The sequence below is a fragment of the Anoplophora glabripennis genome, unplaced genomic scaffold (genome assembly GCF_000390285.2).
Source record: "Anoplophora glabripennis isolate ALB-LARVAE unplaced genomic scaffold, Agla_2.0 scaffold40, whole genome shotgun sequence".
Taxonomy (NCBI): Eukaryota; Metazoa; Arthropoda; class Insecta; order Coleoptera; family Cerambycidae; genus Anoplophora; species Anoplophora glabripennis.
The window spans coordinates 1659786-1682960 of NW_019416268.1; the positions used below are offsets into that span (position 1 = coordinate 1659786).

At 32.6% G+C, this 23175-nt stretch overlaps 2 protein-coding genes across 2 annotated transcripts; both read left to right on the top strand.

Annotated features, from left to right (window-relative positions):
* The first annotated feature begins 386 nt into the window (after positions 1-386).
* On the top strand, positions 387-8522 carry LOC108903264 (LARGE xylosyl- and glucuronyltransferase 2). Its single transcript, XM_023457332.1, has 11 exons — positions 387-414; positions 639-944; positions 1719-1936; positions 3748-3830; positions 3979-4375; positions 5017-5191; positions 6739-6863; positions 6918-7070; positions 7123-7302; positions 7355-7578; positions 8152-8522. The coding sequence occupies exons 1-11, from the start codon at positions 387-389 to the stop codon at positions 8336-8338; spliced, it is 2076 nt and encodes a 691-aa protein (XP_023313100.1). The 3' UTR covers positions 8339-8522.
* Positions 8523-11307: 2785 nt separating this feature from the next.
* On the top strand, positions 11308-23160 carry LOC108903272 (sarcosine dehydrogenase, mitochondrial). Its single transcript, XM_018705389.1, has 11 exons — positions 11308-11633; positions 16298-16551; positions 17405-17617; positions 18074-18403; positions 18460-18643; positions 18887-19152; positions 19936-20133; positions 20187-20435; positions 20493-20641; positions 22304-22831; positions 22890-23160. The coding sequence occupies exons 1-11, from the start codon at positions 11510-11512 to the stop codon at positions 23077-23079; spliced, it is 2685 nt and encodes an 894-aa protein (XP_018560905.1). The 5' UTR covers positions 11308-11509; the 3' UTR covers positions 23080-23160.
* Positions 23161-23175: the final 15 nt, after the last annotated feature.

Below are 23175 nucleotides of genomic sequence, written 5' to 3' on the forward strand. Positions count from 1 at the left end.
ATACTGTCAAAGAAGATAAGTTGTTTTATCTTCTGTGGTACTGTGTTACTTGTTAGCAGTGTTTCTGTTTACTGCGAGGAGTGCGAGGTTTACTTGTAGAAGTAAGGAGTAGTCACAAGCGGTGCGATTTGAATTGAATTTATTAATGCACGTTAGCAGTCATTGAATCTCTTAATAAAATAAGAATAGAATGCTAACTGAATAATAACCTTCTACATACAAGTGTTTATTAAATTAAGAGTGTACAAGTGCGGGTAGTATCTATTTTAAAGCTAACTGGCGGTGTTTAGGTGTTATTAGTGCAGCTACTTCCGTTTACATGCGTTTTACGTATTAAAAATTCGCCTAAAAAGACAAAATGCCTGTTTCTGTAAATTTTCGAGACAATGGATAATCGTTTCGTTTGTTATTACAGTAATAACTTTGTTATTTCTAAACGCCGTACCACGGTACTATACATGTAAGTATAAATACACCCTTTACAAAAAGAAACAAAGGTATCATGCCACACAAAGACATACCATTGTACACCCCTTCCATCACAAAATTCCCACAAAATTGGTTCTAATATACCTTTTATAATCCCCAGTTGAAGTTATTTTTTTGTACAATAAGTCATTACCTACAATATTTTTCAGCAAATACCACATATTCATCCATTAAATCGAAGGGCCTAGAGCAAAATATAAATAGGTTTTTTGCCAAAGAAGATTTACCCAAAAACTCTTATACAACCCCAGGGAACGATCTACCAAATAGTGACCGATGTGAGACTATACACATCGGCGTAGTTTGCTCAGGATTCGGTGCTAGTTTGTATTTTCATACTCTTTTAAAATCCATTTACTTTTATAGAGTTAATCCCCTACACATTCATGTCATTGCGAACAGTATTTCTGAGAAGATTTTGAGGACATTGTTCGATACTTGGAATGTGCCACAGGGTGAGAATATTTTAACATTAATTTACATAGATACATTTTTATGCTTGTTTTTGTGTTCCCACTTCCTATTTTGCACAAATAAATTATTTTTAGAGCTAATATAAATGCGTTCTAATAAAAAATAAGTAGTTAAAAATATTCAAGCTATATTAAGTATCTAGTAGAATGAAAATATGAAATAATATTATGTAAAGGTAGATAAGTAATCCCATGAAAAGTTTAAAACAAAGGAGATTGTGATAAAGTATGGCATACTCCTACTTATAGATAAGCCTCATTATACTAATCAATATTATTATTTATTATTTTTTTAAATATGTATTTTATTAGGTATCAGTTCTCGTATTTTACTTTATTTTACATGATTTTTAGAAAAAGTTTTGAATTTATTTATTAAATTACCTTCATATGTTTAAAATAAAGTAATAATAATCAATATCATACTCCCTCATATTTCTGTATGGCATTTTTAATAAGTACCTACGTTGGATATTATAATTATCCAGTATTTCAACAATTTGTTATAAGGATAAGATAAGATAAGATAAATATGACACATAGTAGTCTAGAATAAATACATAATTTAATAGGTAACATTTTTAGCTCAAATAATAAAAACATTCACTTTATGCAAAATGTAAAGTGCGAAAATTAAATGACACTCAAAAGTTAACAAAGGAATGAGTTCAGGCGCAAGGCTTGCTTTTCTATTAAGCTTGATGTAGAGGGCTCTGATTGCTCATTTGTCACTTATTTTAAATAATTTTGTTTTAGTAAACATCACATTCTACGATTTAAATCGGTATACAAGCGAGTTGAGATGGATACCAAACAGTCATTATTCTGGGATACACGGACTGATGAAATTGGTGTTCCCAAGAATCATACCTATTGAATTAACTAGCAAATTATTGGTGCTAGATACTGACATCACAGTTGTGAACGATATATATGAGCTGTGGAGCTTGTTCAAATATTTCAATAAAAAACAGGTATGTACCTCCAGTGCTATCTATGATTTTTCGTGGTGTCCAAAATTGTGCAAGCAGCAGGTTTTGTCATGAAGCGGTTATTAAATTCATTGAAAATTACTAGAAATTACCTGTTTTAAATTTACCAATTTTCAAAGAAATTTTTGCAATTTGCTATATTTGTGATATCATTTTACATAGTCAATTTACTAGTCGGAATCAATGCTAAAATTCTATTGTATCCAAATTATTTACCCACATTATTGAAGCAAGGAAATCGAGCACAGTTTATGAGTTGCATTATACCGATATAGGAAACTTAACAAATATCTTGCTCTATTTATTGGGCCAAAATCTGGTAAATGTAAAACAGGTGTTACATCAAACAAAAATCAACCTTTTAGGTTTTTATCAAAATAGCTGAAGTAGTGTTTTTTATATCAATTTACCGCCTTAATCTGTCTTGTAAATTTGTTTTTTACCAGAGTGATCTCAAAATAATCGTTCAGTTTAACACATTCAAATATCCTTTATGAATCGTCAATCTAGAAGTTATTCATTTTTTATAAAAGAATACATTTCATTGTTTTACAGAATTTCAATTTTAATGCTATTAATAAAATATCATTTTACCCGCAAACAATAAATACAAAACTATTTCCTAATGTTTGATATATAAATAATCAGACATCTGTCTAGGCTTGAACATATCAGCATAAACCACTTGATTTACAATACGATTGGATACAAACAAGATAAAAATATATTTTTGTACATGTTGCAATATAAAGTTAAAATTGTTATAAAATTTTACAAATTAAAAATATATGACTCTTTCCTGCACTAAAAATTATTCAATACTTTCTACTTATTCTTAACGTTTCCATATTTTCAACACACATAAGTTTGTTATTTCTGATGGTATACCCTGTATTTTTTAGAGCATTGACTTTCTACAATATTTATAGTCTATAAAAATTATGTTATCTTAATAATTTGTTAAATTAGCCATTTTACGAGAGGAATTATCACCAAAAATACACTTCATAGCTTTTTGAGTGTACATATCTGGAAATATACGGGATGTTCTATTAAAAATAACAAACTGGCGATAGTTCTTCAAAAATATTAAATTATGTAAAACGGTAATACACCACTGTGCTCTATGGAAAATACAGTATAAGTATCATTTAAAGTTTTGTTAGTACCTATTATAACAACAGAAACACAGGAGCCAATAGAAATTGGCTAAATTTGAAAAATGTTAGTATATTGAAAATCAATCAAGCCTGTACCCCGTTGTCCCATCCAAAATGAATCAACCCTGTACAGCTATAAATCAAGAGACACTATAGATCAAGGGTCGGCAACTGGCGGACCGCGGTCCAGGTCCGGACCGCGAAAGGTAAAATACTGGACCGCCAAAAATTTTTTTAAAGTATAAATTACTCAAATAAATTATTTAAAAAATGTTTTTTTACGTTTGAGTGACAACCTTATCATTTTTTCTAGTATTTTACAATTGTGTAAGTGTTTTGAGTTCTTAATGGTTAGTAAGCAGATTAAATTTGAGGTCAAATGAAAATTTGTAAGAAATATGAATTTTTTTCTGGACCTCGTTAAAAATTTTTAAAAGTATCCGGACCCCACCTAAAATTACTTGCCGACCCCTGCTATAGATTATCAACACTCTGTGTATGTACAGAATGTTTAATTATATTTTTGTACCCCCAAAATCTAATCTGAAACTACAGAAAAATAATAAAAAAAGATCTTAAATGAAGTACTCTTCTTTCACTGTAAACCAATTATAATTTTATTAAAATTTTTAGGCTATTGGCATAGTTGAAAACCAGAGCAATTATTATACAGAAAGAAGCCAACATTACAATCCATGGCCTGCTATAGGGAGAGGGTAGATATCTACTTTTTTGTTTTTTATTTGTTTTATTATTGAGAATTTATTACTGAAAAAATGTAATCAAAAATTTTATTTTTCTTTTCTAGACCTGAATTAATATTTCTAAATATTAACTTTTTTGTTAATATTTACTTTTCCGTAGATTCAACTCAGGAGTACTCCTGTACAATTTATTAGTTCTAAAGAGAATGGAGTGGCCCAAGTTATGGTCCGAGGTGACTAAGAGGACTACCCTCGTATACGGGCCTACCCGTTTGGCAGATCAGGATATAATAAACGCTGTCTTGAAGGAGAATCCTGAGATGCTGTTTGAAGTGCCTTGTTATTGGAATACACAACTAAGCGATCGCACATTGAGCCAAAGCTGTTACAAACAGCATGTAGTTAAGATAATCCATTGGAATTCCCCTAAAAAATACAATGTACACAACAAAGACGGTGATTACTTTAGAAATGTCGCCTCTGGATTCATGGAATATAATGGAAATTTGTTAAGGAAGCAGTTATTATTCTGTAATAAAGCTCAAGCTGTTGCAACTGTAAGTACGAAAAAAAAATATTTATACATATACAGGGTGTTTCATAATGATATGCAAATATTTTAAGGTATTTAAAAAGTCATTTTCGGGGGGTGGGGGGGGGGTGTACTTCCAATAAATTTTTTCGATTCTAGCCCCCACAGAAAATATTCAAATCTCAAAATGGCCGAAAAAATTAGCTTTTATTTTTTTTATTAAATTTTTAGTTCATATTTGCTTAGCTTTTCCTATTGATAAAAAAGAATTTTTACAAAACGCATGTCAAAAATGACGATCGTTTTTGGTAACTGTTGTACTAATTTTATGTGTACCTAAACAGCAAGGAAAAATAATTTATTTTTTTGCTCATAAACCATTAAGTATTATACGAAAAAATGGGAAGAGCAAAAAAGTTTCTAAATGAAATGTAGTATTAAAAACTATTTTTCTTGTTGGAATAGGCTAACGTAGAAAAAAGGTGTGAGAGAAATAAAACCAAGGGGTGCTAATTTATTTCATTCAAAGACATAAACCAGAAAAAAAAGACTACCAAAAAGTACCATTCACCTAGTTGTTAACGTGTCTAAGTCTAACCGTTTTCGTGAAAAAAAAAATATAAGCTAAATTTTGTATATATATATATATTTTATATTTACTTGTAGAATCATTCAGAGGAGCTTTGTTCGGAATTCCATAGACTTTTAAGCACAAGTTGGAGGACGCTTCTCTTTTTTAGGGAATATAAACATTCCGTTTCAGTAAATGATGTTACATTTGTTGCTCAATTGTCTTACGATAGGTTACAGACCATAGAAGAACTTGTTAAATGTTGGCCAGGTATGTACTGGTATTCTGTAAAAAATTTGAACTTTATACAAATTTACAATGGGAACTATAAAATATTGATGAAATAAACACTTCTTGCATTTAAAATCCTTAAATGTTAGCAAAATAGATCATCTATATCTTTAAACTGTAAATTTAGATTTGTAAATTATCACAACTGACTTAACAAGCTCTAAATTTACCTACAGTTTATAAGTAGTTAGTTGTCAACTATATCAGGTCTATAATTGAAGTTATGTAAATTACATTTGTAAACTTACAAATGTAAACATACATTTTCTTTCTAATTATGACGGCTAACTTGTAAATTTACAGTTTACAACTGGTTGGTTGACAAACGGTTCGTAATAGACATTTAGTTAAATTATATGTGTAAACTTACAAAGAACCATTGTAAATTTACTGTCTGATATTCAATTATTTCTACTATAAATTAAAATGAAGAAGATAAATCTACAACTGTAAAAATTAGACAACTAAACACCTGTAAATTTGCATTGGCTAACAATTATGTGGCGGGTCCATAATTGCAGGTTATGTAAATTACAGGCATAATAGTGAATTTAACTATTAAGTGAAGGAAATATATTTACAACTAATAACTATATATTGGGTTTATAATTGACGGATATGTAAATTTACAATTGTAAGAAAATAGAATATTGAAATATTTCTTGTAAATTTGCAATTTACAATTAGTGTCAGTTATGTACTAAGTTCATAATTGATAGGTAAATAAATTTCCTGTGTAAATTTACAACTGTAATCATATATGGACATTTTTGGCAATGTTTCATTAAAATCTGTTGTTAGCTTGATTGATAAATTAAAATGAGAGTAAATTTACAGAACCTCCGAATTTAAAACGGTATAAACTATATCAGCTGAACTTTGTAATTTACCACTAACCAGTGGTAAATTTACAGTTTACAACTGGTTAGTTCCCATTTTATATAAAAGGCTCATAATTGACAGTTATTTGGAATATTGATGTAAACGTACAGTTGTAATAATTGATATAGTTGTAAATTTACAGTTTACAATTGGTGAGTTGTGTACCAACTTCTTAAGTTATGTAAATTACATACATTTATAATTAAGTTAATGATGTTTTCTATAACTTAAAACCTTCTGATTTTAACTTGATTGATAGATTAATAATAATTGTAAGCTAAAGTAAATAAAGGGAATATACAGAAAATATTTGACTAAACGAATTACATATTAAATCTATAACTGATAGTTAAATATGATGTGATAATGTTTGTAAGAATAATGTGTCAAGTTTGCAATTGACCATTATGTATATTATATACGTAAACTTAAGGAGTTGTAATAATACAACATTGATTGAACAATTTTTGGATTGGAAACTGTTCAACCATTGGCAACTGACAATTTTGGAGTTTTTAAAGTTACTTAAATTTTTGGCTGTGAATGTAAATTTACCTTGCAAATTGAAATGAAATATGTTAAAATGCATGCAGTAATAACATTTCAAAAATTCCAGCAAGTTTTATTCCTTTTATTGTTTTTAGGCCCTATAAGCCTGACACTGTATGTATCTGATCCAGAGTTAGAAAAAAGTATATCGTTTATATCTAGTTCTGATATATTACAGCAGAGATCGAACGTTGCATATCATGCTGTTTTTAAAGACGGTGTAAGTATTTTGCTCTAACTTCTGATTAGTTTATATTGTATGTCAATTTCCTAGGACTTCTATCCAATAAATATGTTGAGGAATGTGGGACTGCGCCAAGTACAAACCCCTTACGTGTTCTTAGCGGACATAGACTTCTTACCAAACAAAAACCTTTACGAGATGCTCATAAAACACCTATTTTCCATGGCATTTATGGAAAATAAGGTAGATTTTTCGCTCAATCGATTTTCTGTACACTAAAATGTAAACTTTTAAGGCATTGGTTGTTCCGGCTTTCGAAATACAATCATACGGTAATCTTATCCCGAGGAACAAAAAGCAGCTACTGAAGGGACTGAAGAATAAGTCCGTCGTTCCATTCCTATCCAGTATTTGGTCACTGGGCCACGCCCCTACAAATTACGAGAAATGGAAGACTGCAGACGAACCGTACAAGGTAAGAATATTTCATTATTCCAAGTGCAACGTCATCGCCATTTTTTTTGTAGGTTATGTGGGAGCCTGACTATGAACCGTACGTGGTCGTTCGGAGGGACGTGGTGGAATATGACGAGAGATTCCTCGGGTTCGGTTGGAACAAAGTTTCGCACATCATGGAACTGGAAGCACAGAATTACGAATTCGTTGTTCTGCCTGATGTTTTTATCGTTCACAAGCCTCACGCGCCCAGTTACGACATAGGAAGGTTCAGGTCTTCGCCTTCCTACAGACTGTGAGTACTTTTTTTAAATATCGATTAATTTGTTTTTTATTTGCCTTGGTTTTCCTTTTTGTCTATTTGTATAGTATGTCGATTGTCCCACAGGGTGTTTTTAAAGCGTAGTGTCGAACTGAAGAGGGAGATAAGAGTTTTTTATGAACAAGGTCCTCAAAACATCTTAGGAGGTACAAAACAGATGCTCTTCTGATTTACAGCTATAAATTAAAATGAATACGATAAATTTGAAAAATTAATTATTTTAGTGAAAATGCCGCAATTTATGTAAGATAAAAAAAATTGTCAATAACTCCTGTGAATGAGAAAAAATTCACCCCATGAAATTATTACAGTTGTTAATCTAAAGATTTGTACCAAATTTTGATTAGACCTCGTGAGCCATTTTAACGTTGCAATAAAATGCTTTTGACAGTGCACCTGTACCACCCTGTAATTTTTTTAAGCCCTTTCAGCCTCATGTTTAACCACACTCTTAAAATGGCAATTTTCATCTCCCATTTCAGTTTAGCGTCATTTTATAAACACCCTGTTTATCTTAGAACTTTATTGATTTTTCTTCTTATACAGTTGCCTTCAAATGTTGAAGGAGGAGTTCATACAAAAGCTCAACAAAATGTATAATCGTGTGTTCGAGTATTCAAATTCCTCACTGAACTTTCCTAGTATCCCAAATAAGCGTAAGAAAAGGAATTTTCTTCCACCCGCTCAAACAACAGTCGAAACCAACACCGACTACCCTTCCAACACAGAATGATCAGTGCTACCAATTTTCATATAAATGTTCTCATCCATGACATATTGAAATTCAGTCGAGCAAATCAGCCATATTTATCATGTGTGATAGTTACCAGTAAGTTATATGTCAAAAGTTTTAAGAGGTTGTTTATACTATATCGTTTCAAATTTTTAAATGTATTAAAATATATAAGTGACATGTAGTGGTTTGTTTTATTGCACCCATTTATTTCCCTTTGGAACCCCTCTATCGCACGGATTTCTATGACTTTCTTTATCGCTCTCACGTAACGGCCGATGAACCATGGGGACTTTCTGACCCTGTATGTTGTTTTGTTGTACTCCTTATCGCGTCCTATTTGTTCTTCATTAGCTAAGGGGGAATGTTCTTTTTAACTTAAAATTATAGCGGAAATGTAAAATATATGCAAGTATACCTACCATGAAGAAAAGGCTGAGGGGCACTGGCATTAAGAATTTTGAAACTATTGAATTGGATACAGTTATTTTATAAAATTTAAAATTTCAGTCAATAAATCTAGAATAATCATTCATTTCATAAAAAAATATGTGTAGGAAATTTTATTTGAAATACAATTTTAAATACTGTGACACAATCAGAAGAAAAAAAATGTCGGGAAACAGAGGCCAACTTCCAAAAAAGCTAAAATCTATATTCCACAATTTTAATAAGATTAACCCATCAACCTTTATGTCACTGTAATCAAGAAAAAGCAATCTATTCAAATAATAATACACAGGGTGTTCTATATAAAAAATATACATTTTCGTTAACACGCTTTTTAAATATACCATATACAAAATTTAATATCATCTTATAATAATTCTGGCTGAGAGCTACAACTTCAATAAATCAAAATTAATTTTCGCGAATATTCTGTTTTTTTTATAGATAATAATAAACAAGGGAACATTTTTTGAGATAAAACGTAGGTTTCCGAGATTACAACTTTTTATACAAATTATGTTCAATAATTTTTATTGTAGCATTTAGTGATATTTGACCAATTATTTCTTCATGAAACTGCATGTTTTTTGATTCTATCTATTATTAATTTATGTAACCAACAAGCACCAGGCTCAATTACAGGTTACAGTAATATTACATTACAAATAGTACAAAGTACCAATAGTTAGCTTTAACAAACCTAATTATGATTATATGATAAGTTAATACCTAGGAAAACAATTACCCAATGCAAATTAAAAACAAATATCTAGGACAGCATACACATAAAACATGTATCTTAGCGTGGTAATACTAATACTTTAACTAATAAAAAATAACGTATTACCTAACAACTAAAAAAAACATGGAAGTATATAAAAAACTTCTAATTCACAATTATGTTTGAAATTGGTTCTCTAAAAGTAAGCTCTTCATTAACTTATTAAAAGAAGTTCAGTAATTGTTAAAAATATTAATATTACTCGGTTGATTAATAAAATTATACAGGGTGATTCAGAACTTATCAAAAAAAAATTAGGATGTACTCTTACAAATATAATTTTGTAAAGAAGAAAATCAAAAAGGGCAGTTCGAAAATGATTTAAAAATACACTTCTGCACGGCACTGGAAACTGGTCCACTGTAAAACCTGACCTCGCACATGCGACCGGCATGGCGGTAAAGTGTGATAAAAACGGACAAAAACTTGAAAGAATTTCGCAAGGAAAGAAATAAATAGAATCTATTTTACATCAGCAAATTCAACTGCTTTTGCCATTATTGTTATGATTATTATTGCTATACACGCAAGCCATTTTTGCCAAAATCTACTAAAAAATTATTGTAAACACTATCGTAACAATGATTGTAAAATCGGATTTCAGTATTCCGAGTCGCTGAGGCCACGTGGCTCTCCACGCGTGTTATGAATGACGCTAGAGACTACAGTTCTACAACTTCAATAATTTTCTTCTCGGAAACTATATGGATTTTATCAAAATAATTTTATGATATTGACCCCATTTCTATTGCCGCATCTATTCGCAAATTTTTTTGAATAAATTGTGAATGACCCTGTATATTCTATAAAGAAGAACTTGAATAATAATCCTAAAATTTTTCTCTTCGCATTTTATCCCAAACATATCTGTTAATAATTTATTTAAATTTACTTACAATGCAACGGTGGGAAAATGACAAAAGAAATTGAATTAGAAGATATAGGAAGGGATTTACGATTCAATTAGAGAAAAATATCTGTCGGGTTCTCTCTGAGCGATATTCTTGCACCCCAGAGTATCCAGATTAGATGTGATCTTTGTTTGCACCTCCATTATTTATAAACATTATCGCACAAATATAATAAAAAAAAAACAAATTTTACCTAGGCTGTCTTTTCAGGTGAATAATAATTCATATGCCATTACTCCAAAAACCACCTTGGTTTAAATATTTTTAGAATTGACCAAATTGTAAGAAAAGAAAAAAACATTTTTGATAACTTCGCCCAAGGAAACTTTTTAAGTATGACCTATTCACTTCCGGACAGTGTATAACATTTACCACTGAGGGCCAACACTTCAGTCAAAAATTTTTTAAATTCCAGGACCGTAATGGGAAACTTCCTATTATTTTGTGGTTCTTTCGAAAGGTTCACCCTTTATGTATTTTCTTCTTTTATATATAATATTGAAACTGTGTACTACATAAATCTATAACTTTCGATTTTTAAATTACCTAACAATGAAATTCTGATAACACACTTAACTATTAAATTAATAAGAACACAAAAGAGAGCAAAGCATCACGATTTTACTGTTCCTTTAAAATATTGCCGGGCCTTAAAAATATAGTACAATAGTAGCATTATTATTGTATACCACACGCATTCCCTACTGGCCTGATCTCCTCTAATACGCCTCTGCCCCGTCTCCTACCATGGTGATTGTACCCGTACCACTGCCGCTATCAAGACCAAGAGTCTCGTTAATTTGCCGCAGCTGCATTAATAAGCGGCAGAAACCGAAGAGATTTGGTACGCTTAATCGGCGTCCAGGGCAATTTGCTTGTGCCCAAAATTTATCAGCGATGGATAGATATTAGGGTCAAAGTTGTTTGATGGAATAACAACTTTAATAACCATCAATTTATAAATCCAGTTTAAAGAAGAATCGAAGGATCGTCATACGTGTTGTTAGTATATTAATTAGTATAACAAATATGCTAAGGATGAAGTATAATAACTGTATAAGGAGGAATTGGAAGAGATTACCGGACTTGTGTATAAATAGAAGTTTTAGCTCGGAAACCAGTTTGCCGAAACAGGCCGATGTTGTTGTTGTAGGTAAGTTTTAATTATTTGAACAATATGGTGTCTGGATGTTCTTTATTTGCATATATTTAAATTAAAAACGGGTCTACAAGACCTGAATGTTAAAACTATACTTTGTGTTCCTGTTGAACTGAAATTGTTCTCCTTTGTTTCGTGGTACAAAAATTAACAGTTTTTATAATTTGAATTTTTAACTTTAAACCAAACCTATCAATAAAGTAAAAACTGTGGGACATTTTTTTATATAAAATAATATTTGAATGGACTTGTATATCTATCTGATATATTTATTATATCTCTATAGTTTCATTGAGCTAGAGATACACGAAACACAAACAAAACTATAATTTGGTAAATAGCGCACACTGTTTTTGAACAAAATCTACACTTAACTATCAATAACACTTACTGATTATTTTGAATTCATTGTCCTTCGCAAGAAAGTGTAATATTGTTAGGTAGAAGAAAATATTAGATGGAAATATTTACATATTCCAAAACGGAATGGAGTGTTTATGTTCAAAATTTTATAATTAGAGGTCAGAATACAGGTTATCAAAAAATATTCCAATTGCAAAGTTTCTGCATGTGATACAAAATTTCGTAGACTATTTTCGATATTAAGGCCAAGGTTTATTTATTTTTTAGGTAGTTGCACCATGAAATAGTAAAATAGAAAATTGTACATAAATTATTTAGTTACAATTTCCACAAATATTTGTTACTTCACATGGATGTGGCTGAAGATAGATACGGATTCAGATTCGGGATACGAATTTTTACAGCAGACCAGTTCATTATTGAAAATGACCTAATATTTTTAATATTATTTTGCTTTAAGTCTTCACAAGTTAAATTATTGTATGTTATAAAAAATAAAACAAAGTAAATTTTTAAAAATTATTACTTTTTTAACCTATCACGTTATTTCACAAAAAAATCTAAGATTCTACAAATGTTACAGATTCAAATTAAGATTGTGATCCCACAAATGCGGCTATTACAGATTGAAATTTATATTGAGATTTACTTACGTCCTAAGGGAATCTTACATATCGTGGAAACGGAGAAATTCAGAAGCTACGAGGGTCAAACGATTTTTTTACTCTTCAAGGTTGAAAAAAACGTGGATCCCACAAATTTAGTTGTTACAGATTGAAATTTATACTGAGATTTACTTATGTCCTAAGGAATCACAGATATCGAAGAGACGGAAAAAGCTGCATTTGTGGGATCTACAGTTTTTCAACCCTGAAGAGAAAAAAAATCGTTTTACCCTCGTAGCCTCTGAATTTCTCTGTTTCCACGATATGTAATATTCCTTAGGACAGCCGCATTTGTGGGATCTACGGTTTTTTCAACCCTAAAGAGAAAAAAAATCGTTTGACCATCGTAGCCTCTGAATTTTTCCATTTCCACGATATTTAAGATTCTTTAGGATATAAGTAAATCTCAATATAAATTTCAATCTGTAACAGCCCCATTTGTGGGATCTACGGTTTTTCAACCCTGAAGAGAAAAAAAATCGTTTGACCCTCGTAGCCTTTGAATTTTTCCATTTCCACGATATTTAAGATTCTTTAGGATATAAGTAAATTTCAGTGTAAATTTCAATCTGTAAAAGCCCCATCTGTGGGATCTACGATTTTTTCAACCCTAAAGAGAAAAAAAATCGCTTGACCCTCGTAGCCTCTCAATTTTTCCGTTTCCACGATATGTAAGATTCCTTAGGATATAAGTAAATCTCAGTATAAATTTCAATCTGTAACAAACGCATTTGTGGGATTTCAATCTCAATTTGAATCTGTAACATTTGTAGAATCTTAGATTTTTTTGTGAAATAACGTGATAGGTTAAAAAAGTAATAATTTTTAAAAATTTACTTTGTTTTATTTTTTATAACATACAATAATTTAACTTGTGAAGACTTAAAGCAAAATAATATTAAAAATATTAGATCATTTTCAATAATGAACTGGTCCGCTGTAAAAATTTGTTTCCCGAATCTGAATCCGTGTCTGTCTTCAGCCACATTTCACATGGTTGCTTTATACAGATTCGCTTCACAAACACAAATAACGTAATCTCGTTTCCCATTGTTGGTATACGACTGAGTTTATCTAAAAAATTTGAAAACAATAGAATGTGTTCAAGTTTATTAACATTTCCGATAAAGTTTATGATTGTTGTTGTTGTATAATTATAAAATTGGTGCATTATTTGTATTTGTGGATTTTCGTATATGTTACAAAGTAGGCCTTTTATAAACATGTATGTAAATAATATATTTCTACGACTAAAGTTTAAGGTAATTAACATAATCCTTGGTAAACAATGTCGACCACTTATATTTCAGTAAAATATACGGAGTGATTCACAGTAGTGCAAATAAAAGTCATCAAAAATGTTGCAAGTGTTGCAAGTCCATTGTATAATAATTGTTTGGAAAATGTAAGATGTTGAAGTTAAAAAACATAAAATTTTTATATCACATTCTTGGTCTAAAAGACAAAGTTAAGAAAATGTAATAAAAAAAATTGTTGATGCTCTTTAATAGTCCCTGATGTATTATAAACTATATTAAACTTTATACTATTTTTGTAGTTTTTAATAAATTGTATATGTACACATTTGGAGTCCTCGTATTCAAAAACAGAGTGCTTAACGTAATAAATAAAAACGTAATCCTTAACTAAAATACATATTTAGAGAATTAGAGATAAGTCAGAATCTAGTCTAAAATTCAAATGATTAATATAATGATATTACTATATGATTAAAAAATAAATAAGAACTATTCGTTCATACCTGAAGTATAGCCAAAAATAATTTTATTTTTAAATTCAGCATCTTATAGCTTCTAAACATCTAAACCTTTTAATAACTTGCATGTGTTTATAAGGCAAACTTGCAACATTTTTATGGTCCATGTTCCTTTGATTTTTTTTTACATTTAGTGTAATCACCCTGTTTAAGCTTTCCGTATGATTAATAAACAAATAAATAACATTGTCTTCTAAAATATAGAATCAGGTTTAATTTTTGTAAGGACATTTTGAATTAAACATTAGAAGTATAACCTGGTACTTTATCTCTTATGTACATTTATTAGAAAGTACAAATTGATACTATTAGAAAAAATTAATTAATTTATTTCGTTTGGCCCATAGATATTTAAACCAGCGGCACTTCTGTGGTTTCGCCTTTAGGCGGTATGCAACCCGCAATTCATGGTATATGTACATTTGTTAGAAAAGTACAAATACATACTGTTACAAAAAAATCACTGTATGCAACACCATTATTCAAAGTTTATTTACATTTGTTAGAAGAGTACAAGTACAACCTACAAAAAGTCAATCCATTTGTTTATAGAATATGGAAACCCATATAAATTTCGAAACATTTACCTATTGTTATAAATTGAGAAATCAATTTTCACTTTTACAGTCTCAAGAGATATTAGGTGTTTTGTCATAGTAGGTAATTGATTTAATTAACTAAGGACCACTATTATTTTAATATTGCATGCTCTTTCATTGTTCAAATTGTTCAGATGTATTATTTTCTGACTATTACTATTTGCATACTATTTCATTTTTTTTAAGTGAATTCTATAAATAGGTAGGTATGTATTTGCAATACACATCAGATAAAATGTATGGAAGGATGTGTAATCATAATTTGAAGCTAAATGTAGATTGGTATCTTTTAATAGAAAGCATTAATTTCAAAATTTTTAATTACATAATAATTAGTAATGGTATACTTAATCTGTCCATTGAGGTTAAAGGTCTTCGAGTTATTTTTAACGCTAAACATATTTTTACTAATATAAATCCAATTGTCGCATCCGCTAATAAAATGTTGAGCTTTTTAATAAGAATTTAGAAGGGTTTTACGAATATCAGTATACGAGGTCTATTGAGAAAATAACCGAACTTTATTTTTTAATCTTTATTATTAATTTTATACATTATTTGTCCTTGTCTCCTTCAATGTACTCCCCTCCCCTATTCACACACACTGGACAGCTCCATTTGAAATGGCCAATTTGCTTTGATGTCACAATAATATGAAAACGGCTTTCTTTCAGCTGGTTTGAATTTCAGGAATAAGAAAAAGTCGCCAGAAGCCAGGTCTGGTGAGTAAGGAGGGTGAAGAAGGACAGTAATCTGATTTTTGACACAAAACTGATGAATTAACAATGCTGAGTGCGGGTGCATTAACATGTTCCAAGAAAAATGAGCTGTCTTGAAACAACTCTATTTGCGAATTTTTTTACTTAGTAAAACGCCCTGCTACGGTTCACTGTTTCACATTATGGCAAGAATTTAAAATGCCATTAGTCGAAAAAACCAGTGAGCATCAGTTTGACATATTGGATCGACATTGACGTGCTTTCTTGGAATGTGGAGATTCTTTGCCAATCCATCGTGATGATTGAACTTTTGTTTCAGTATTGTAGCCGTAAACCCAGTCTTTGTAATAATAAAACTTTATTTAAGGAAGTCCTATATTTTTCTATATAAAATTTATGAAATTTAAAAAATCTCAGTCAATGAATCAAATTTCAATTTTTCATTATTATCTAGTGATTTCCCAAACACCAAAGACCATGTAGTTCTTCTCACCATACAAATACTAGTCATTTCTTAATAACTTTTTGTTTAAAGGGGCTGGTGCTATTGGATGCAGCACCTTCTACCACCTGTGCAAGAGGGGCATCAAGGCTATTCTGCTGGAAAAGCACAAGGTTACATGTGGAACGACATGGCACAGCGCCGCCATGGTGTGGAGTCTAAGGGGCAACGACGTGGACACGTTGCTCCTAAAGAGAACCCGAGAACTTTTGGCAACTTTAGAAGAAGAGACAGGAGTAGATTCAGGGTGGAACAACTGCGGGGGAATGTTCGTCGCCCGGACAGCTGTTAGTAGCAAAATAAGAGTTTTTGTGTGTTAAACAGGGTGAACCAAAAACTTTATCTTTATAGGAAGTTGCTAAATACCTACAATTTTTTAATGGTACAAGCTCATGTTTCAGAAAAGATTGTTCTCTGTGAACTATGGGCCTATCTAGCAAATTCTAAGTATATATTTGTGTAGATTTATCATTTTTGGGAAGTTTCCGAAGGGACATGAAAAAGTAGTTAAAATATCTCGGAGTCGGTTTTTGAGAAAAAATTGTTACACTATATTTTGATTCATTTGAGATATACAGGGCGTTTACATTTTTTGTTGTATTTTGACATAACTTTTTAAAAATTTATTAAAGGATTTACTTTAACCCTTTCGCTGCGCAATACGTCTGAAAGTAGCTACCGCGCCGTGCGCGAAAGTTTATCGCGTGCGAATATATACGTCTGGAGCAGTTAGACCACTTGTAGTTTTACATTATGTTATGTTAAATTACGATTTACGATAAATTTTACGATTTTATTTTGAATAAAATACAGTATATGTACTAAATAGAAACTGAAAGAAACATGAACAATCTTGGTATTATTACCAGTACCTCTTTCCATAAAAATATTTGTCACAATCGGTATAAGCTCGCCCGCAAAAATTCGCCTTACCAATTGCAATAACCAAGTCACTGATGCGCATGGTTGCGAATATATACGGTTTGAGCAGCCTGATCCAATTTAACTATTCATGCGAATTAATCCGTCTGGAGCAGTTTGAGCCCTATAAATTTTTAGCGAATATATACGTCTGGAGCAGTGAAAGGGTTAATAAACAAATAAATTTATATCCTTACGTAGAAAAACATATTTTAACAGGAACGAATGGAAGAGTATAAGCGATTTCACACTCTCGGACACTACTTTAACATAGAGAGCCACCTGCTGACACCCAACGAAGCTCAGAAAATCTGCACCATGCTTAACCCAAAGATTATCTATGGAGCCATTTGGGTACCTACGGACGGTTACACTGAACCTTCGAATTATTGCTCGGCCCTTATAAAAGGTGCTACCACAAATGGAGGTGTTGTAAGTATTTTTGTTATTCTAACTTCCAGTAAAATGTGTAAATTTTTAAAAAATGCTGTAACTTTTCTATTTACACCATTTTTGGCAAAAATTAATTAATTTGTTGACTATGTTACAAAGTCATCCAAGTTTTTTTTTTCTTTCTATCTACACTGAAGAAACGTAACAGTACTTTCTTCATTCAGTCAGTGAGTTTTTGTGATCGAAACCTATTAATTTGCATCTTTATGTTATTAACTATACATTTTCGGTTTACCTTTTATATTTTTTATTGTATTTCTCACAGACAAGTATCATGTTTGTGAGGGTTTTGTGTTTAATTATTTATTTGTGTTCATACTGATGCCTTGTTTGTTTAATGTTCTGAAAACGAGTAAACATTATTATATATTTGTTAACATCATCGGTGCTTAATAGCTAATTATTCACAGTTTCTTTAATAACAATTTGATTTAGCTCTACGAAAACACTCCCGTGGTCAACATCCTAACCGAAGCTACGATGAACAACGAGAAAAAGGTCATCGGCGTTCAAATCCACGGTGGTACTATCAAAACCAGCGTCGTGATCAATACTTGTGGTGCCTGGTCCCAGGACATCTCCCGAATGGTAGGCCTCAACATCCCTCTGACAGCCATGAAGCACGGCTACGTGCTCACAGCATCGGTACCTGGAGCTCGTGGTTCCCCCCAGGTCAGGGACCAGGACGGAAACTTTTATTTCCGATCACAGGGGGATGCCATTCTTCTAGGTTTGTATGAGCATAACCCCGAAATTATAAACGAGGTAAATCAATTGAATTTTCTCGGATTCCTCACGTTTTATGTTTGTTTAAATTTTAGATAGAAAAGGACTTCCATTTTGGTCTATACGAGCTGGATAAGGCTTTGTTCGAACCTTACATAAATAATGCTTATGAACTGTGCCCTTCGTTTGAAAAGGCGGGGATAAGGAAGGATATTTACGGTCCAGAAACTTTTACGCCTGACCACAATGCTGTTATGGGGGAAGATCCCAAATGTGTAGGTAAGTGCGACTCTTCATGTGAAAAAAAAACACAACGTTATTGTCAATTCATTTCTTTATTTTAAAGGCAAATCAAACAATATTCCTATTTGTCATAATTTGATAAACTTTTTCAGGTTTTTTTGTTATTTGTTTTCATTAGTTTAATACCTAAAAGTCTTGGTTAAATAATAGTAATAATGGATGAGTTATTCAAAGGGATTCCCTCCCATACAAGAAATGGTGTAATTATTGGCATTTTAGGTCTCTTCCAAGGCAACGGCTTCAACTCTTTGGGGCTGCAACTCAGTGGAGGCGCGGGCGAACAATTGGCCACCTGGGTGGTGCTTGGACGGCCTGAAATACCTATGGACAAGTACGACATCAGGAGATTCACTCAAGTGCACAGACAAGACCGCGCTTGGATCATCGAAACCAGCCACGAGGCTTACGCCAAAAGCTACAGTATTAAATACCCCTACGACCAGCCCCTCGCTGGACGAAACCACAGAATCGGTGCCTTCCATGAGGTCAGTAACACCAGGTATAATCTGGTTTACCACCTTTTCACATAACACAAAACTTGACCCGTATTTTTAAATTTTTTTGTGAAATCGAAAACCAACTAAAATCTCATACCACTGTTCTCCTTATATTTACTGTAAAGAGATTGGAAAAGATGAGGATAACAATGACCGCAATTTTCTATGACTAGGAGACTTAAGTGGATTATTTTAAAATAGATTAAACTCGTCGATCTAGGTATACACAGTACAGTGGTGGGAGTGGCCTGGGAGATCCCGCTTATGTTGCCGATGATGTTAGTACCATTGCGATCGCCTCTAGTCCTGTGGAGTGGGGTAGAGGGCGTGGCTTGGGGTATGTCCCAGGAATCGCTGTGCGCGACTCCACGTCTGCGTAGTAAGACAGTGGGTGTGGTCTCACCTTTGTCAACGGTATCGTCGGAGCCGTGGCTTTCAAGTCTGTGCAGTGGTTTATCATGCATTCATCGCAAAAGCCGCTTCTACAGATTCTACTCTTACGAAAGCCCTCTTTACGATCAATATTATTTAGGTGTTGTTCCAATGCCCCCCGTTTCGCCAGATTCTAAAATCCTGTCGTTCTCACAAGTACCTTGGTGTTTACGAAATTTATTTGTCCTTCATCTTAGACGATGGCTGATCCTTAAAGCCTGATGTCTTAAAACCGCTATAACTTGTCACATTTTTTTAACTGTTAATTCAAATACTTTTCTAAAGCACGGCGACAGGACGATAGTCATGATTGACAGTTTAACTAGAGCAATGTTTCAGGCACTGGTGGCTAGTGGAGCTGTCATGGAATCGGCGCTAAGTTGGGAGAGACCCGCGTACTTTATAAAAGACCGCACCGCCCCGGTCAGGGGGTACGACTGGGGCGGCAACTACGGCCACGTGATCAACGAAGACAAACGATACGAGAAGGAATTGGAAGGCGACTGCACCTTTGACTTCTCCAAACATCACCAGCTGGTAAAATGATATCAACAAGTAAAACAATTGACAAACATAACTAACGTTTCCAGATCAAAGAAGAAGCCTTGGCGACGAGGAACAACGTGGCCCTCTTCGACCTTTCGAGTTACACCAAGATGTACTTAGCTGGACCCGACGCTGAAGAAGCTGCCGATTGGCTATTCACTGCCGATGTTGGAAGGGAGCCTGGCAGTGTAGTGCACACCTGCTCCTTGAATACCAGAGGAGGGGTTGAGGCTGACGTCACGGTTATACCACTAGAAGAAGGAGCAGGAACTCTTGTAGGGCCCATCCTGAAGGTAAAACATGTTTATATTCTTTCTAATATTCACAACTTATTTTTGTGGTACTTGTAGGGCAAAGGTTACTACATAACAGCCGAGGCAAAGGCCGGATATCTGATAAAGTCACACTTTAGAAAGCAGCTATACAGGAAAAACTTCAAGTCACTGGTAACTGAAATGACGGGAAGAATAGGCATATTGTCAATCCAAGGGCCTAAAAGGTAGGATTGTATAGGGTTGTGTGTTCCCATAATTCTGCCCCCTCATCTTTTTTGTTTTTCTTTAAAGACATTTAAAATTTCAGAATTAGTTTCCAGAATATCTGTCATTTTATTTTTCATGTATATTGTAATATTTTCATGTGAATACACTAAAACTTTTAATTAAGTACACTTAAAGGCACTTTAAATAAAAAATACCTACCGCGGAAATAACAAATCCACTTAAATAGGTTCGTGTCAACGTTGTGCATCCCCCTCTAAACCGAAAAATAATTATTATAGTGTTCGTGAATACACGGCTTTTAACAGAATCGAACTGTGTTTATTAATGTAAATATGAACAGGGCCAGCGCCTGAGTATTTGGCACCTGAAGCAAATATTTGCTTGCCGCCCATTGGAACAACAAAATTTATTAATAAAAAGTTATAAAAAATAAAAAAAAAACATTTCAATAGACAAAAATAAATAAAAAAATATAAAAGAAATCATAAGAAACATAAAAATAGAACAGATATTCCTGTAAAACCAAAAATAAAACAATATTCAATAGAAACAAAAAAGAAACTAAATAATGTCAAAACGGGAACATAGATATCACATAACAACTTTTCTACATTTTTCATTAACAAAGTCTTCAATAATGCCAGCGTAAACCAAATTATTATTTGTTATATCTTTCTCGATAGCAAGATTGGCTAAGTCTAGTAACCGTTCCTGCGCCATGGTTGATCTTAAGTAATTTTTTATAATTTCTAATTTGGAAAAAGAACGTTCTCCAGTGGCCACAGACACAGGAATGGTTAACAAAATCTTTAAGATACTACGATGTTAGGGAAATTTTTGCTCAACTCGTTGATTTCTAAATAATTAATAAAAGCACATAGCCTGCATTCGGGGTCAAAAAATGTTTTTTTAGGATTTTTGTGCAATTTTCAATTTCTGAAATTTATAAAAATTTAATAATCATGTCTTAAAATGCCGCCCTTAAAAAAAGTGCCGGCCCTGAATATGAATAGGTATGTTCACAAAATATGTAGCAACACGGTAGTATTGATAATAAAGAGTCACGTTAAATATTAAAGTTAAGATAATTCGTAGCAGAAAAAACACCAAATTCTTAGAGTTCAGACGAGGTTTCAATAGTCTGTCATTTAATAGTAATTTAGTTAATAATTTTTAATGGTATTTTTATGAAAAATAGTATGAGGTGAGAATTTAGAAGATATAGAATAATGTTGTAATATAAATTTTCGGATATCACTTACAGTTTTTGAAAATTTGTATATTAATTGGCCTATATCATTAATTACCTCACCTAGAGCCCCTTCCACTTTACAATTCCTGATTACCAAGATACCAGCTACCAAAATTGGTCGCAAGACCGAAATCAGGAGCTATTTTCGAAGCACTCTCACATATTTAAAGTTGCAACATTACTTTTTATTGCGTTAGATCTTTCAATCAATGCTTGGATGGTCTCAAATGGTTCATTCTTTCAAAAGTTATGAGCAATTATTGTTGCAATCCACCTATACGAAAGATTTATAAACGCGTCCACTAGTTATTACAATTTATTTTGGATGGTGCTACACCTTCCCCTTAAAAAATCAAATTACTCCAGGATTCCTTTTTTATTTCACCACATTTTCCATTTATTTCAGCGGAGAACTCCTCCAGTCTATCACGGAATTCCCCATAACGGACGAGAAGATCCCTTACGGCATGTCCAAGCTAATCAAAATAAACGGCCACACCTGCAGGGTGATGAGGGTTAGCTACATTGGAGAACTCGGTTTCGAAGTACACATACCGTTCCCATCGTGTGTGCCGGTCTACAATAAAGTGATTGACGCTGGACGAGGCTTCGAGCTGAAAAACGCCGGATTCAGAGCGTACGATTCCCTAGCCTTGGAAAAAGGACATCACCTCATCAACTACGACCTGAGGATTGATGATAACCCGGTGGAAGCAGGTCTAACCAGGTTATGCAGGAAGGATGGACAGTACCTGGGAAAACAAGTGGTGGAAAGAGCCAAGCAAGAAGGCGTGAAGAAACATAGAGTATTCTTCACCCTTCAAGATCGCGTGCCTTTGTACGGTTACGAGACCATTTGGAGAGACGACGAGACAGTTGGATTCCTCAGAAGGGGAGATTATGGATTCAGCTTGGACTGTAGCATAGGAACTGGGTAAGAACCGCACATCTCTATGAATATAGTTCAATATTCTAGTCTTTTTCTGGTTTAGGTACGTCGAGCATCCAAATAACAAAGTCGTTGACAGCGAATTCCTAAAGAGCGGAACGTACCATATAGAAGTAAAAAATAAAAAGTATCCTGCTACCCTGTTTCTGAACAGTCCCTTCGATCCAAACGGGCAAAGGCTACTGGGACTCTACGAGCACCAATTCGAAGAGCAAAGTCACTTCGAAGACTGAATTGTGATATAAAATATAAAGTGTAAATAATTTCCACGTGTCATTCTGATTACTATTGTAAATATATAAACTATAAAGTAATGAGTGGTTAATAAT

Excerpts from the sequence above, each read along its gene's own strand:
- LOC108903264 (XM_023457332.1), top strand. The coding sequence starts at position 387 with ATGGATAATCGTTTCGTTTGTTATTACA. Across the intron at positions 415-638 it reads TCGTTTCGTTTGTTATTACA|CAAATACCACATATTCATCC; the intron begins GTAATAACTTTG and ends AATATTTTTCAG. Across the intron at positions 7,579-8,151 it reads TCTTCGCCTTCCTACAGACT|TTGCCTTCAAATGTTGAAGG; the intron begins GTGAGTACTTTT and ends CTTCTTATACAG.
- LOC108903272 (XM_018705389.1), top strand. The coding sequence starts at position 11,510 with ATGCTAAGGATGAAGTATAATAACTGTATAAGGAGGAATTGGAAGAGA. Across the intron at positions 18,644-18,886 it reads GGAAGATCCCAAATGTGTAG|GTCTCTTCCAAGGCAACGGC; the intron begins GTAAGTGCGACT and ends TTGGCATTTTAG. Across the intron at positions 19,153-19,935 it reads GAATCGGTGCCTTCCATGAG|GCACTGGTGGCTAGTGGAGC; the intron begins GTCAGTAACACC and ends GCAATGTTTCAG.